The sequence below is a fragment of the Eutrigla gurnardus genome, assembly GCF_963514095.1.
Source record: "Eutrigla gurnardus genome assembly, chromosome: 11".
Taxonomy (NCBI): domain Eukaryota; kingdom Metazoa; phylum Chordata; class Actinopteri; order Perciformes; family Triglidae; genus Eutrigla; species Eutrigla gurnardus.
Window position 1 is genome coordinate 14910012 of NC_139925.1, and position 16192 is coordinate 14926203.

The 16192-nt window shown below is 43.4% G+C and overlaps 1 protein-coding gene across 1 annotated transcript in view; it reads left to right on the plus strand.

Annotated features, from left to right (window-relative positions):
* The window catches only part of akt3a (v-akt murine thymoma viral oncogene homolog 3a), a 43337-nt gene extending 29523 nt beyond the window's left edge, over window positions 1–13814 (plus strand). The window contains exons 5-13 of the mRNA XM_084020987.1: window positions 178–309; window positions 552–617; window positions 1604–1672; window positions 4197–4319; window positions 4943–5071; window positions 10516–10730; window positions 10994–11081; window positions 12653–12755; window positions 13666–13814. Coding sequence (XP_083877113.1) covers window positions 178–309; window positions 552–617; window positions 1604–1672; window positions 4197–4319; window positions 4943–5071; window positions 10516–10730; window positions 10994–11081; window positions 12653–12755; window positions 13666–13751 — 1011 coding nt within the window. The 3' untranslated portion in view covers window positions 13752–13814. The remainder of the gene's footprint in view (window positions 1–177; window positions 310–551; window positions 618–1603; window positions 1673–4196; window positions 4320–4942; window positions 5072–10515; window positions 10731–10993; window positions 11082–12652; window positions 12756–13665) is intronic.
* Window positions 13815–16192: the final 2378 nt, after the last annotated feature.

Genomic DNA, 16192 nt, shown 5'->3' on the forward strand with positions numbered 1-16192 from the left:
TCAAAGCAAGGTATGGAAACTCAAACTCATGGAATTGTATTGGCAGTATTATTGAAACATTTTAAACAATATACTGCTAGTTGGACATCAAAGCTACCAAAGGCCATAACATATCAACTTTTCAAATTAAAGCGTAGATGAATTGTTGACATTCTGCATTTCTCTCCCCTCCTAAAGACAATGAGCGACTTTGACTACCTGAAGCTGCTGGGAAAGGGAACCTTTGGTAAAGTAATTCTTGTCCGAGAAAAGGCCAGCGGGAAATACTACGCCATGAAAATCCTTAAAAAAGAAGTCATCATAGCCAAGGTTAGTCTAGCTGACTACTATCTATTGGTCGATCTTAAATCTTTTTACTGAATGTTAAAATGATTTTCAACTAAAATTTGGGGCACTTAAGCCTTTTATTTGTTTTTATTTTATTTACTTCTAATTTTCAGGACAGCATCAAATGTCAGTATTGGATGTTTTTAGTGCGTTTCACAGAGTGATCTTTGAGTAGTTTCTTATTACTTTGGTTGATTGAAAATGCTTTAACCGCATTTGTGCAGGATGAAGTGGCTCACACACTCACAGAGAGCAGAGTGCTGAAAAACACCAGACACCCCTTTCTCACCGTAAGTGCCTCATATACACAATACAACACAAATGGTTTACATTCAGACATATGTGCATATCCAAATGTGCCGACATCTGTAAGAGGCCGTGTCGCATTCGCAGACACCATATTGATCCTATGCATACCTGAGTCTCCCGAGGCTAATTATGAGTTAGATTGTTGTACTTTTAACGACCGCATCTGTTAGCGTTACACTCTCTTTTTGATGTACACAAACGCACATAAGCCGCTGCTCATTTCTGACAGATTCCCTGGAAGCACACACACATGAACGTTCACACACACACACGCACACACACACACACACACACACACACACACACACACACACACACACACACACACACACACACACACACTGTTGAGAGAGCAATTACAGTTCACATTTGAGTTTACCCCCGTCACACCTGCAGCCACAAAGAGACTCCGACCAACTGTTCTTTTGTTCAGTAGCTTCCCTCAAAAGAAAACACACACACACGCACACACACACACCTATTCGCTTATACAGGCATAAACTCTTTGAAGCTATGAATGCTCACGTTTTGCTGCTTCTGCTGTTTTAGCTGGAATGAGACTAGACTTCTTGCTGTGTACAAAATCGTTCACTCAATCTCTTCATTGTGTTCTGTATTGGGAGTGCATGTAGAAGACGACTACATAATGTATTATTTGGCAAAATCAAAATCCCTCTGTACAGAATTAAAATTGAAAGCTATTGTCACAGTAAATGCATTTTGAGTATTAATTAGACGAGCACTGGTGCGCTACTTTTTCCATTGAACTGTGATTGAGTCCACTATATACTGTAATATTTAACACATCTGCTACACAAGAGCAAATTGGCTAATAAAGCAAAGCAGAAGACACAATAGACTGTACAGTGATGAAAGTCGTTCCCCAAACTGTGTTGTATTCGTGACGCACAAATTAATTTATGCAGTTATATAAAAAGTGTTTTTGTGTGTATTGTTCTCGTTTCAGTCATTGAAGTATTCATTCCAGACGAAAGATCGCCTCTGTTTCGTCATGGAATATGTTAATGGAGGAGAGGTAACGCACACACACACACACACACACACACACACACACGCACACACGCGCACACACACACACACACACACACACACACACACACACGCACACACGCGCACACACACACACACACACACACACACACACGCACACACACACACACACACACGCACACACGCGCACACACACACACACACACACACACACACACACACACACACACACACACTTTCAAGATGGTTGTGCTGTATGTGGTTACCCATCTTTGTGTTACTGGCATAAACAGCCAGTTAAACAACAGTGATTAAGCACCTGTTAAAGAGCTGAAATCTGTATTAATAGGACTAGAATGAACATTGATCTTTTAGTTAGTTGTTAGTACACATGTACCGGGAGAGAGTGGAAACAGATGCTAGGAAGCCTGTCCTTCCCCACAGTCGGGACCAACGGAGCACCGCCACTGTTCTCCAACCCGCTGCTTGGCTTTTTTTCTGTTACTTTTTTATTTTTACTGTAGGATTAAAGAATGCCGAAATTAGCAACCGAGCTACAAGCCAGCTTTCTGTTAGCTAGGTTGCTAATTCCATAGCTTTAATGTTGAACTTAATCCAGGAAATGATCCAAATAAAGTTGTCACTCATCTGACAATGTGCTTTCCTGCACTGACAAGAGTGTGTCGATGAGGCAAATTTTACCCATGAACGCTGACTCTCTATGCCTCCTAACATTATGGCTCCACGGCTAGTCATTACTGCAAAACCTCACCTCAGTGAGTCCACGACTTGCCATGAGCCGGGTTAACAAAGTGGCCTCCTACAAAGGTTGCTAAGGCAAAGGCAGACATAAAAAATTGCTGAGTGTTTCCTGAACGTTCTGGGTTTATAAATCTCACGGATAAATACACAATTTCTACGAAAGGGAAATTTAGTGTAAGTGGAGATATGTGATTATGCGACAGCAGTGCAGCAGAGCAATGATAAGACATACAAACACTCAAAAAGTGGCGCAAGTCTGACTGTTCGATTGCTTTCTAACACAGTTAATTTGCCAACCAACTGGCCTCTCGTTTGCCTTCTCGTCTCTCTTATCCGTTGCATCCCTCTTCTGCTCGTGTCTATTTATGAACACACCTATGGGGCTGATATTGCCAGAATGACAGTCGGAGACAAAATGAGTTTGGATTCCCCCACTTTTCCATTTCTCAGATTTTTAATCGGGCCGTTTTTTTGCAATCTTGGTTCATTCCCTCAGAGTAACTGTCACCTGCTCCCCTCCCAGATAGTTAGACAGTTCAGCCAGTGCCAGGCCTGAGCAAACACACACACACACACACACACACACACAGAAAACACCAGCAAACACACACACATACTTTGACAAACACACACAGCAAATTTTTACCTCAACAGACAAATTGTAACTACACATGCCTCATAAACACACACACACACACAGACAAACACACACAACCCATTACAAACCTGCCACAGTCACAGCTGCCAGTACACTGATGAAGGCCCACCTGTCGTGTTACCCCCTCTCACCGCACCCCTACCACACACACACACACACACACGCGCACACACACACATTACACACGGACCCCATTTGAGCAAGGTGGTCTGTGAGCATCACTCCAGTGGCCATATGCAAACCTCCCTGAACAATTAATGGGGAGATGTGCACCCCTTGGCCTCATGGGTAATTTGTACAACGTGGTGTGCCGCAGCAGGCTCATGTCAGTTTGGTGCCACATGTGTAGTGGTGTGACAGTGACAACTTGACAACTGACAGCTAGGGAGGGGGAGGGAGAGGGAGAGAGGGAGAGAGATTATGGGAATGTGAGGTGAGTGATGAAAAGACAAGATGGAGGTGACAGAAGGTCACGCCACCTGGGGATAAAAACGAGTTGTGTACTCTTTAAAGTATGAAAATGAGCATCTTGCCAAAGAACGGAGAGATGGATATGAGAATGGAGTAAATGAAGACAGAGGCTCAGGGGGCAAGGCCAGTTAGGCCACTAATGAGTGCTGCACTGGAGGCAGTTGAAATGGGAGGGAGGGGTGGGGTGGGGTGTTGGCGGTGGTGGCAGCGGCGGTCGGCCTGTCTTTAACCAGACTGGTGTATTGATTAAACCCTTGATTTGGCCCCCGTTGCCGAACTCCACGCCAGCACAGTGCCAACCTAGCCCAGAGGGTAATGTGGAAGAGGTATGTGAGTGTGTGTGTGGTGAGGGGGGGGCTGCTAGATGAGGCGCCAGCTGCCGAGCGCCTCCGCCCGCCCTCCTCTGAGATGCCCCCCCACCCAGCCCCTCTCCATGCATACCCCTCACACACAAACCCCCTGCCCACCCTCCCCTCCGCTATCTATCATCTCAATATGGTGCGGGCAGCCAGTTTGTGTTGTGCTAATTTCCTCCAATAAATCAGTAATTATTGCTGTGCCGTCCCTGCTGTCTCTCCCCCCTCTCTCTCTCCCCCGCCCTCTCTTTCGCTGTCTCTCCCTCTCTCACCCTCCCTCTATCTCCCTCCTTCTCCCGCAGCTGTTTTTCCATTTGTCAAGAGAGCGGGTGTTCTCAGAGGAGCGCACGCGCTTCTACGGCGCTGAGATCGTCTCGGCTCTCGACTACCTGCATTCAGCCAAGATTGTGTACCGGGACCTCAAGGTAAACAGATACAGAGAGGGGAGGCTGGTTGGGGGGCATGGATGAGAGTGATCAGATATTTGAGGGAAACTGTTTTTTAAGCCCTCCCACCTTGTGTTCCACAGTTTGTTGTTGTTGTTTTGTCATCCAGGAGGAAAGGAGTGGCTCAGGATGTGTGGTAATTAAAGAGAGGGACAGGGACAGGCTCACACACACATGAAGCAGTAAAGAAGTGTGGGAGGTGGAGACAGGCAGGGAGGGGAGGGGGGCTGATGCCACAGAGGTAGAGAGGTAGATGGCTCTGTCTGAGCGTGTGCCTGGCAGCCTTGGCCCCAGTCCTGCACACAGCAGCCAAGAATACAGAAAGGAGAAAAAGCAGACAGAGAGCGAGAAAAACACTTCAGCCATTAAAATTAAAAGGTTGAGCGGCTCCACTACACGCCTGAAGTTTATTTCCCTCCTCTGCTTGTTTGTGTGTCTGAGTGTGTGCCACTATGTGGGGTAAGGCAATATGGTTTTCCTTCCCTGTAAAACTTTGACTCCACCATACAGAAAAAGTATTAAAGCAAAGAGAAGCAGTAAAGTATGGTGTTAATAATAATAATAATGAGAATGAAATGTTGTGTCATTTGTATCCCTTCCAGTTGGAAAACCTGATGCTGGATAAAGATGGCCATATCAAGATCACAGATTTTGGCCTCTGCAAGGAGGGCATCACAGACGCTGCTACCATGAAGACATTCTGTGGCACGCCCGAGTACCTTGCACCTGAGGTAACTTTTTGTTTTATTACTTTTCTCTGGTTTTGTCTTTCATTTTATTTTGGTTTATGACAGAAACATGAAGTATTTTCACTTTTCCACTTCTTTAGTTTCCCCTCTCCTCTTTTTGCTTTGATCTTCACCACCATTTTACCCATCTGTACACTGTAGCCCTAACAACCAAAAGTATGGTATGAAGCATAATATCTACTACTACTGACAATTCTACGAGAAGTAATTATAATAATTGTTGGTTTGTATTTAGGATTAAATATTTCTCATGTTTCTCAGAATGAATTCACATTACATTACTAATAGTCAGTCACAGATCATAATAGTACAATACAAAATAATCACCAACTTTGACTAGATGTGATGATAGTCTGCCCTCCTTTTAAAGACGTGTGATTGTATACAGTAAGGATATTGTGTTTACATTGTGAACACATTTAGGGGGCATTGTGGTGTATTGGTGATGATTTGATGATCACATCCACAACACAACGTGGACCCTTTTTGAAATATTATAATAATAATATAGAATTACATTGATCTTCAGATAAATTACATACATCTCACGAGCACTTTGACCGAGACCTTGCAGCGGCACACACATACACCGCAACCTCAAATTCACGAGGCGATGTACTCGCTCTCCACCCTTTACCCATAATACCCTGCGTTTGTAAGGACTCCGAAACCCTGAAAACTTCTTACAGTGGAATTTATTCATGTACATTTTAAATTGCAGATTTCACCGGCAAATACTTTCCATAATATCAGGGTGAAAAGTAAATATGCGGTTTATGTGTGTGAATGGAGGTGTTGGTGTTAAATTGGAGAGGGGCACAGCATGGCGCTTACACACACACACACACACACACACACACACACATACGTACATAACTAGATTTTTTTTCATTTGTATCCATCCGCTGTCCAGCCATCAGTGCTGCTTCACTCAAAGGCCAGCAGATCAACTGGCGACTGCGTTGCAGGACCGTGGGTGGTGGAGGCAGCGTGATGTAGATGTGGAGATGAAGGCAGGAGGAGAGAGGCATAGTGTATATCCCACTTGAAAAAGTATGGAGGACAATTTGGCGCAGCATTTTGTGCTTTTTTTTAGAGTCCCTTCCTTTGCGTGCCAAAAGCTGATTGGAGGCTGTTGGTTATTTTTCACAGGATGTGCGTCTGTGTGCATTTATGTGTGTGCGCGTGTGCGCTGTGTGTGTGATTGCAGTAGAAAGTGCAGGCTAAAGCGAGGCAGATGGCGGCAGATGGGCGAGGTTGGAGGAAGGTGCTCGGAAAAAACCTGGAAATCTACACCACCGCCGCCACTCACCCGCCTGCACGCTCTGCTCGCCCGCCCGCATGTAAAAATAACACAGTTTGCTCGGAGCCAAGTTACAGAGATGCAAAGTAGCCGGGATTAAAAAGAGAGAGGGGTAGGTGGGGGTTGAAGACAGAGGAAGATGAGAGGGGAGAGAAAATATTTCAGGGTTACATGAGTGAAATTCAGACAGTTCCCGTGTTTGCCGTCAGTGAAAAGGGCAGATGAGGAGTGAATACAGAGGGTTTGTGTCTGCCTGAAGGAATTAATACACATACTTCAGCAACACAACACTGTGGTGAATAATTCTTCAGCCAAACTTGTAAAGCGTTGGATGGAAATGTTCTTATATGTTGCAAGGATAGTCGAAAATAATGAAAGATTAATGAACAATAAGCAGTTTAAATCAGAGAAAACACATTGTCGGTGAGCTCTCTTTTATTTTTTGTGCTCGACTATTTTTTTATTAAAGCATTGAAGGTGATGGATTTGGACTTTACCCATTTATTCTCTATTTGTTTGTATGTTATGTTGTAGACATTATGAATTAAAAAACATTGTTTCATTAACATAACAGTCAGCTGTTAAAAAACATAGCAGAATGTCAGAACAGTGCCGACATAAACCTTTTCCTGAAATGGTGACACTGGCGATACGATAAGGTCTCTGTGTGCCACCAACAGTATGTGAGTGTATGTTCACTATGCCCAGTGTATGAGGTGTGTGTTTGTGTTTCCAGTTACCTGCTGGGTATCTGGGCTGGTACAGCCACAGGCTGTGTGTTCCCGTCCCATCCCATCTAGTCGTGTCCAGGCTGCCAAAGCCCCCGCCCCGCAAGCAGCATCTAGTTGCCACATGACTGCCCCAACAGGGACCAGGACAGGACAAGACCTTCTTTCTAACGGCTGCTTTTAGTCACAGCTCTTCTTCATCTCTTCTTCTTTTTTTCCCCCTCTCCTCTCCTGCTGATTTATCTAATTTGTTACTAACGTCTTGTCCTATTTATTTGTCCAGTCTGTTAAAATATACACATAGCCGCACATACTGTACACATATACCCACACACATACACACAAACACACACTTCCATGCCTAAGGCTGTGGGGCAGCATTCTGGCTCTGTGTGGATTAATCTGCTCCCTGCCTGCAACCGAGCTGCCACCTCTTTCTTTGGTCCCAGGACACACAAACGCACACACACCCTCTTACGCATATATGCACATACATATACATACATATACATGCCCAACTGCGATGCTCGCATTTGTATACGTTTTCTGTACCTCTTTGTAACGGGGGTATAGACACGCAGCCCTGTAGATCAGCATTGGAAATGGCCTTGAGAGCTGCTCTGAATTGTATAAACCGCACACGCCGTGTCCGTGTGTGTGTGTGTGTGTGTGTGTGTGACTCCTGAAGCTGCAGGGACCGAAACACCGAGCATCTCCTAGTTTGCCTCACTCTCAAAACTTTATGAATTTGATGAGGACGGATAAATATTCCATCTGCTCTGTGTGTGTGTGTGTTAGTGTGTGTGAGTGCGTGCATGCGCTTGACAGTCTCCCAGCAGTCTAAGCCAGTGTTATCCCTTCAGCCGTACCAATCAATAGTATATCTGGAGCTGGCGGCGCGCTCCGTTCCCCCAGCTCTTCTCTACAGCTGCCAGCAGGGTGACCAGCGTAATTCACACACACACACACACACACGAACACACACAAAATAGCACTCATAACTCTTTTATTCACTTCCATACATATGATGACTTGCACACGCTGAAGCAGCCGCCTGCATCATTAGCAGTTTAGTGTTGAGTGTGTGAGCGCAGTCAGTTAATGACCAGCTTTCTGTAGCATTGAGCTGCTGTGGGAAAGTCGCAGGCAGCTGTTTGGTAATGTCTCTCACCTAGTCTCATTGCACAATGACATTTAACGTAATTTACAGTTGGGTTTGTACAACAGAACCTCATCGGTACCTTCATCTGACACTTATTAGGAGAATCTGTCAAGCAAACATAATAAAGAAGAATAAAACGATATACATTATTGAGAGGCAACCGTAAATTTGAGAGTCTCTCTCACGCTTTAAAGGATCATTCCCATTAGAGGAGATTACCCCCACACTTATGTGTACATAAGTGAATGCAATGTATACTATTAGATCTCAGCTTACCCTTTTCAAACACCATTCACTGCCATTCATGTTGAAACAGTGTATTGACATCAAATCACCTCTGTGTCCCAAACTAGAAGCAGGTTCTGGGTGCACTTGTTGTTAATGTCTGGCTGCTCGCCCGGGCTGAGCTAGCCGGTATTATCAAGGTCAAGAGGGTCTCATTTCGGCGACCTCAAAAAACAAATGCACTCTCTTTTTTACTTTCTGCACAAGGAACACATGTTCCCTTTGCTGCATCCCATTGGTCAAAAGTTGTCTGGCTGGCTCTGATTGGACTCTTTAATCAAGAAGCGGTGAGATAAACAGCTCTTGTTTGAGATACACTACCACGTTGGTACATGCAGACTAATCAGAAATATATACATTGGATATTCAGCAGCAGCACAGGCAGTTTTCACTCTACAAACCTGGGTGTTTATAGATAGAGTGGATAGGACGGGTCACCCTTGAACCACAGGGTTCACTGTTCCATACCCAGCTCCTACTGTCTTCATGAGGAAGTGTCCTTTAGTGAGACACTGAACCCTGAGGGTGATTAAATGGTGTCTATATGTTAAGGACAGGGCTATTCAGCTATATTTTTTCAGGGAGCCTCATTTTCAGAAAGCTCAGGGGACATATCATAGATATGTATATATTTCTCACTTTTACCATGATGATTTAAATAACTTGCTGCTGCGCCGCCCTTGCTTAGTTTGTAGGTTATGTATTTTCACAGTCTGTTGGACAAGCACGTCTCTTTTCGAATCAGTTTAAGCTATTTACGTATTTGTGACACTTGTACTATATGCATCTGCCAACCATCTTGCTACTGCAAATGGCAGATATGATTTCAGTGTTTTTTTTTTTTAATCTTTTGATATGCTGTATAGTTAACCCCTATCATAGTGTAATTTATAATAGTTGTGTCTGTTAAAATCCACTCTGCCTCGTCCATTATTAACAGCAAGTGAGATGTTATTGTTATTGGCAAGATGTACAACATATGCTGTTCTGGCTGCTGTCCAGCCCTGTCTGTCTGTCAGTCACACACACCCACACACACACACACACACACACACACACACACACACACACACACACACACACACACACACATTCATCATGTTAATAGGCTTGTTCTGTTAATGAAGGCCTCAACAGCACCTGAAATACCTGCGTCTGCCTCCCTTTTCCTCCTTCACCTCTTCCTCACTCTTTCACAGGTGGGCGAACGGGCACGCGAGAGCATGAAATAGAAAGAACGAGCGAGGGAAGACATGATTAGAGGACAGAGGAGGCAGGATAAGACGGGATGTAGAGGACAGCACAAGGAAAGCAGGCAAGCAATAAGAGCAGGAAGTCAGCCCAGAGACGAGACTTTGATACAGGAGTGACTTCTCTTTCCCCGCTACACTTCACACACGCATCACGGCAGCTCACAGTCCAGTACCTGTGCTAGCCAGCTTGGAGGTTGGACTGGCCCTGACCTGTGTTTTCCATCCAGGGACTTTCCTGTCTGTCCCTGCCAGGAGACGGATCAGTGTGCCAGGGAGAGCTGGCAGAGACCAGAGGGGGGGTCTGGTGGGCCACACCAGCACACTGACTCCCTTACTATAACAGGGGCCTCTGAAGACCTGCCATCCCATGGTGTTTGCCTCTGTGTGTGTATTGAGAGAGGGGGGCTTACTGTCTTCACCTCCGCTCTTGTTATCTGCGCAGCCACTTCTGTTCTACTCACAAAACTTTTACCGCTTGCTTTTTTATTCCTCCCTTTAGCAAAATGGCATATTGACTCCTTTGCTTTCGTTCCACGCTCATCTGCCTCTTCATCGAATACCTTGGGCACTCTTTATTGTCCAATAAAATAAATGCAGAAACGCAGAAAAAAAAAGCAGATGTCCAATAAAACAAATGGTCTCGTTTAAAACAGAAAAGCAAACGTTGCGTACCTGTCTGTCTGGACTGTCCTCAGGTCCTAGAGGACAACGACTACGGTCGGGCGGTGGACTGGTGGGGTTTGGGTGTGGTGACGTACGAGATGATGTGCGGCCGACTGCCCTTCTACAACCAGGACCACGAGAAGCTGTTTGAGCTCATCCTCATGGAGGACATCAAGTTCCCGCGCACTCTGTCATCCGACGCCAAGTCCCTGCTGTCGGGCCTGCTCATCAAAGACCCCAACAAACGGTTTGAGTGTGGTTTAGTATACTAACCATCTGTAGAAATGCAGAAATGTGAACAGCTCCACTAGGAGTTAGTACATCATGGGGTGCAGGAATTCTTCCCACTTTTATTAAAGTTACTTTGCTAAAGAAAGTAACCCATATCTCCATCACTTCTTATTTTTATAGTCTGATTACTTTCTGTTTAGCTTCTCGGATCAAGTCAAATGTTGCCTCCTCTGATGTCAGTTTGTTTGATTTTAACATTCCTCCTCTCCTGTCCTCTAGGCTTGGTGGAGGACCAGATGACGCTAAAGAAATAATGAGACACAGTTTCTTCTCTGGCGTCGACTGGCAGCATGTATATGATAAAAAGGTATGAAGCAGCATGATGGTAAAACTGTAAATCTGCACTGTGCACTGTTTCATACCGTCTAATAAAGCATAATAGGATGGTGAATAATAATTCAGCAGGTTCAGGGATGACTCATGTAACACATGGAAGCATATCACGCAATAACAGGCATCATGTGTTCATCGGGACAGACGGACAGCTGTATAAAGTACAAAGCTTTGTGGTGATGTGTGACATTGATATGTATCCTGAAGGTGTAACGTGTGTGTGTGTGTGTGTTGATATAACACCACCTAGTGAAATCAGGTCCTTTCCTTTCCTCTCTGCATCCTCCTTTCATTTCCTCTCCGCCCCTCATTTTCTTTCCTCTCTCGTTCACTCTCTTCCTTCCTTTCCTGGTGGTAAAACAGCACACAAAAATATAAATGTACCACATTTGTATGCCTCTGTGCCAGTAACGTTGTGTTTTCGTCTGTCTGTGTGTGTGTGTGAGAGAGGGAACGTGTGTGTGTAAATGTAAATGTAAATGTACTTTATTTATACAGCCCTTTACAACAGACCTTTCGGCGTACCAAAGTGCTTTACAGCAGGTAATAAATTAAAAGAGCAAAAAGAAAATAAAGACAATTAAAAACAATTAAAACAGTGAAAGTGAAAAAAAAAGATAAGAAGTGTCATCACGCTACTGAGTATTAAAAGCCATCTTAAATAAATAGGTTTTTAGCTTAGCCTTGAAGAGGCCCACGTCAGAAATAAGACTTATCTCAGTGGGGAGCTTATTCCAGAGCCTGGGAGCAGCAACAGAAAAGGCCCGGTCCCCCCAGTGTTTATATTTTGACCTGGGCACTTCTAGCAATCTTTGGTTAACTGACCTCAGAGCTCTACCAGGATTACGAACGGTTAAAAGCTCAGATAAGTACGATGGGGTGAACATTAAACATTAAAACATTAAAAGTTTAAAATCAATTCTATACAGGACAGGAAGCCAATGAAGGGAGTTAAGAACAGGAGTGATGTGCATACGTCTGTTAGTGTTGGTTAAAAGACGGGCAGCAGCGTTTTGCACAAGCTGAAGGCGACTAAGAGAGGACTTACTGTGTGTGAGGGAACGTGTGTGTATAATGGGCCAATAATGGAAAAAAGGAAAAATCCGCACACCAACAACGAGCTCCAAAGCACTAAAAATGTATTATCACCGAAAAGGAGTAACGTTTCGGGCTCGCAGACCCTTCCCGCTTATAATGGGCCAAAACATCCTCCCGTGGTTGCGACAGCAGATCGCTACAATACTTCCTTTTTTAAATATTTTTATGGGAGACTTTATCATGACTTATTGACTTAATGGCATTCTGCACTGTACTATGACTTTATGACTCTTATCATAGTAAACTATGAATGTATGACATATTGCATACTTTACTGTGACTTTAGTCTGACCTTCTAATCATGTTGAATTTCTTCATTTTCATATACTTTGACTTTTTTGTGACATGTTTTGACCTGAATGTGACTTTATTATCACATGTCTTATGGCCTACTACGTGGGATGTGTTTTTGTGCAAACTAACCTTTCACCTTTGTCTCCGCTACAGATGGCCCCTCCCTTTAAGCCCCAGGTGACGTCGGAGACGGACACCAGATACTTTGACGAGGAGTTCACAGCCCAGACCATCACAATCACGCCGCCAGAGAAATGTGAGTCTTTTCTGTCTCGCTTTCTCTCACACGTACGTTCAAACGCATCTTCCTTTTCTTACTTTCAGTTTTGTACATAGTTGAAGATATTCTCAGGGGAGAGAGATGGAAAAAAACAGTGATAGAAGAAGTAAACGCTCTAGTTTGGAGCGTGATTGTGTTTAGGGGGTGTTGTGTTAAACATTACATGTTATTGTGAAAATAGCACATATCATATAACAGTGTACAGTATGTGCTTTATACTGTACGTTTGAGTTGAGACTATTATTTTCAGAGGATCACGAATTATGTTATCAAAACTAGATTAGTTAGAAATTGGAATATATTAGTTATTAAACTGTATCTCAACCAATTCAATGGTCAAATTCATTTTTTTACTCACTTTGATTATTTTAATAATTGCAGTTTTAAACAATTTATAAGGGCCTTCTGCAGGTGACACATTCAACTTGGATTAACTGGGGCAACAAACACTCTAAAAGCCCCGTTTTCTGTTTATTCGAGTGTGTCTGTAATCGTCCTCAGGCCACATGCAGCACTTCACAGGCTTTTGGAATAAAGATACCAGCTTTAAAATGTTCTGCACTGAATTATGCATGAGTGGAACCGATGTGTTTCTCCGCGCTAATGTAAGGTTGCACTTGTTGTGTAGGTCACACATCAGTTAGTTAGCAGGAGATTGGTATATATATATAAGAGACACACTTGTTAATTGAATCTTGTTCTGTTTAAATCTAAAGTACAACAACCTCCAAAAACACAATTCTTTGGCAGGTTTGAATATGTTTTGAGATGATAAAACCATCTGGAAATGTAAACCTTTCCTATTTGATTTTATGTATGTATATTAACTTAATCTTTGATTTTAATGAACCACGTCGTTATTTTCTCTCCATCCACCTCCTTTTAGTCGACGAAGACGGAATGGACTGTCTGGACAACGAGAGACGACCACACTTCCCACAATTCTCCTACTCTGCCAGTGGCCGGGAATGAACTGTCCATCACGGTGACATCATCACAGCTGGTCTCTGAGGTCATCAGTGTGGGACAAAAAGACCCACAGCTTTGGACCAATCCAGAAAAACTTGAAGGATTTTGCCCTTCTTCTCCTCCTCTCCTCCTCCTCCTCCTCTCTTTTTCACCTCTGCAGTCTTGCAGTTTTGTGAATTCCTTTTACAGAGAACTTCCAGGCAAAATTACCTTCTAGTCATTCGCTGCAACCCTAGGTGATCCGAACTGTGATCTGATCAGTTACTATGTAATGTTGCTTTAATGACAGGAGCATCACAGGTGGCCTGCTGTGCTTTGACATGTGTCGGTCCTGACAAACGTTAACAAAAAAACAAAAACACTTCTGGTCACATTAGACGACAGCTGATGCATTTTTAAAGAGACCTTTTTTGTGGCTTCTTATCAGTGAGACGGAGATCTTTTAAGCATTTTAAGTCATTCAAACCTAAACTGCCGTTACTGGTTGTATCTCAGGCTTTTGCAAACAGTCCGATCATCTTGGACTCAGAGAGAGACTTGGGTCTGGTTTCAAATCCTCACCTAAATCATTCTGGGATTGATTAAGGCTGCCTGGCATTGAGGGAGCAGTGGGTACCAGTGAGCAGAAGTCTACACCGCTCATGTTGTCGAGCAGGATTTGACTCAGGTTTTGCTCAGTGCAATTCATTATTGATGTTGCTGCTATTTCATCTACTATCATGACTACTACAGGTACTACTACTCCTACTACTACTACTACTATACTGCTACTATTACAACCCGGTGCTACACTACTAGCTTAATGCTGCTGATCATTATACAGGCGCCAGCAACACATCAACCACCTGTGACGTCTATGCTTGTACAGTTGCAGAACAGATGTTGCATTTACTCCGTCGATTAAGACAATGAAAGTAGAGACGGTTTTGTGCGCGAGTGTGTGAGGTACTATTACGAGTTTGTGAGGTACTATTACGAGTGTGTGAGGTACTATTACGAGTTTGTGAGGTACTATTACGAGTTTGTGAGGTACTATTACGAGTTTGTGTGTAACAACGCACCTCAAAGCACAGCAGTTCACGAGGACGAAGCTCACAAACAATGAACTTAACTACGTTACCCACAATGCAATGCAGGGTGGTTATATCAATCAACGAGGAGGTGAAAATGAGAGGATCAACAGTTGGTTTGAATGTTCCCCCTACCCCAACCACACGTCCCTCTGAGTTTAATTCTCTTCTGTCCCAAAAGGGAAAGCAAAAGCGAAGCTCGTGTCCACGAGGAAGCTTTCACCGTGACGCGTTGCTGTCACGGCTTCGGGAACCACACGGCTGTACCTCTCTGTTTTTGTACAGAAAAGGGAAACTGCAGCAGGAACAGTGAAAAGAGAAGTCCAGGATGGGCATTGGAGAGAGAGAGAGAGAGAGAGCGTGCAGGGGAAAAGCTCTGCTAATCAAGAATAATTAAATATTTATAAGGTGATCATTTATGACGTATTGATGACTGAGGTAACAGCTGATTTCCTGTTCCTCGTGAAATTAATTACGGTACATGGTCTGTGAGGCGGTACGCATCAACAGTTATTGGTTTACACCAATCGCAACAAAGGCTATTATATATATATATTATATTATATTATAAATATATAATATATTATATGATATATATAATATACATTTGTTTTATTTATTGTTCTACTCATCGGTTTTATATTTAACTTTTCTATTGTTATTACATTATTCTTGAAAAAAAGAATTCTTAGGGCTGAGAAGAAAAAAAAGGCACCTCAAGAAACAAAAATGGCTGAAGAATGTAGGAGGGAAAGCAGGTAGCCTTCCTTTTCCATCGTTTATTTTAATGATGTTTTTGTGTTGTTTTGTGACCAAAAAATGTGCCGGCTGAGAGGTGACAGGTTATATTAAAGACAGATGGAGGTGGACTGTGAGCTTAAAGAGGGGAAAAGACAGAAAAGGATTGACTTAATCACCTTTTTTTTCTACAACTTTATCCAAATCAGCCCACAGGCGTTTTTCTGTGAAGGCTCATCTCACCTGGTTGGTTATTGATATGTATGAGGTTGTTTTTATTTATATTCAAGGCTTAGACGGAGAGTTAAGAAAGCAAGATGTAGCGCAAGTTGAGCAGAAAGGAAGGTATGAATGTAAAACTGGAAAAGAGTCAGAGGAATAGTAGTGTTTGGATATGAAATGTGAGTTTGTGAGGTCAGTTAGTTCTTCAGATTGTAGATGTGAAAGAGCATTTTTCTACCTTTTGATCTATAGAAGTGGAGGTGGTCAGATTCAGGCACTCTTCTGTCTTTAACTTGCACTGTCACTTCTCTGGTCTGGACTTTGTTTGTTTGCGTCGTCATGTCTTCCAGATTTACCAACCAGATTTAAAATCCCCTCAATTTCTCTGTCTTCAAATGCCAGTAAGCCTTATGG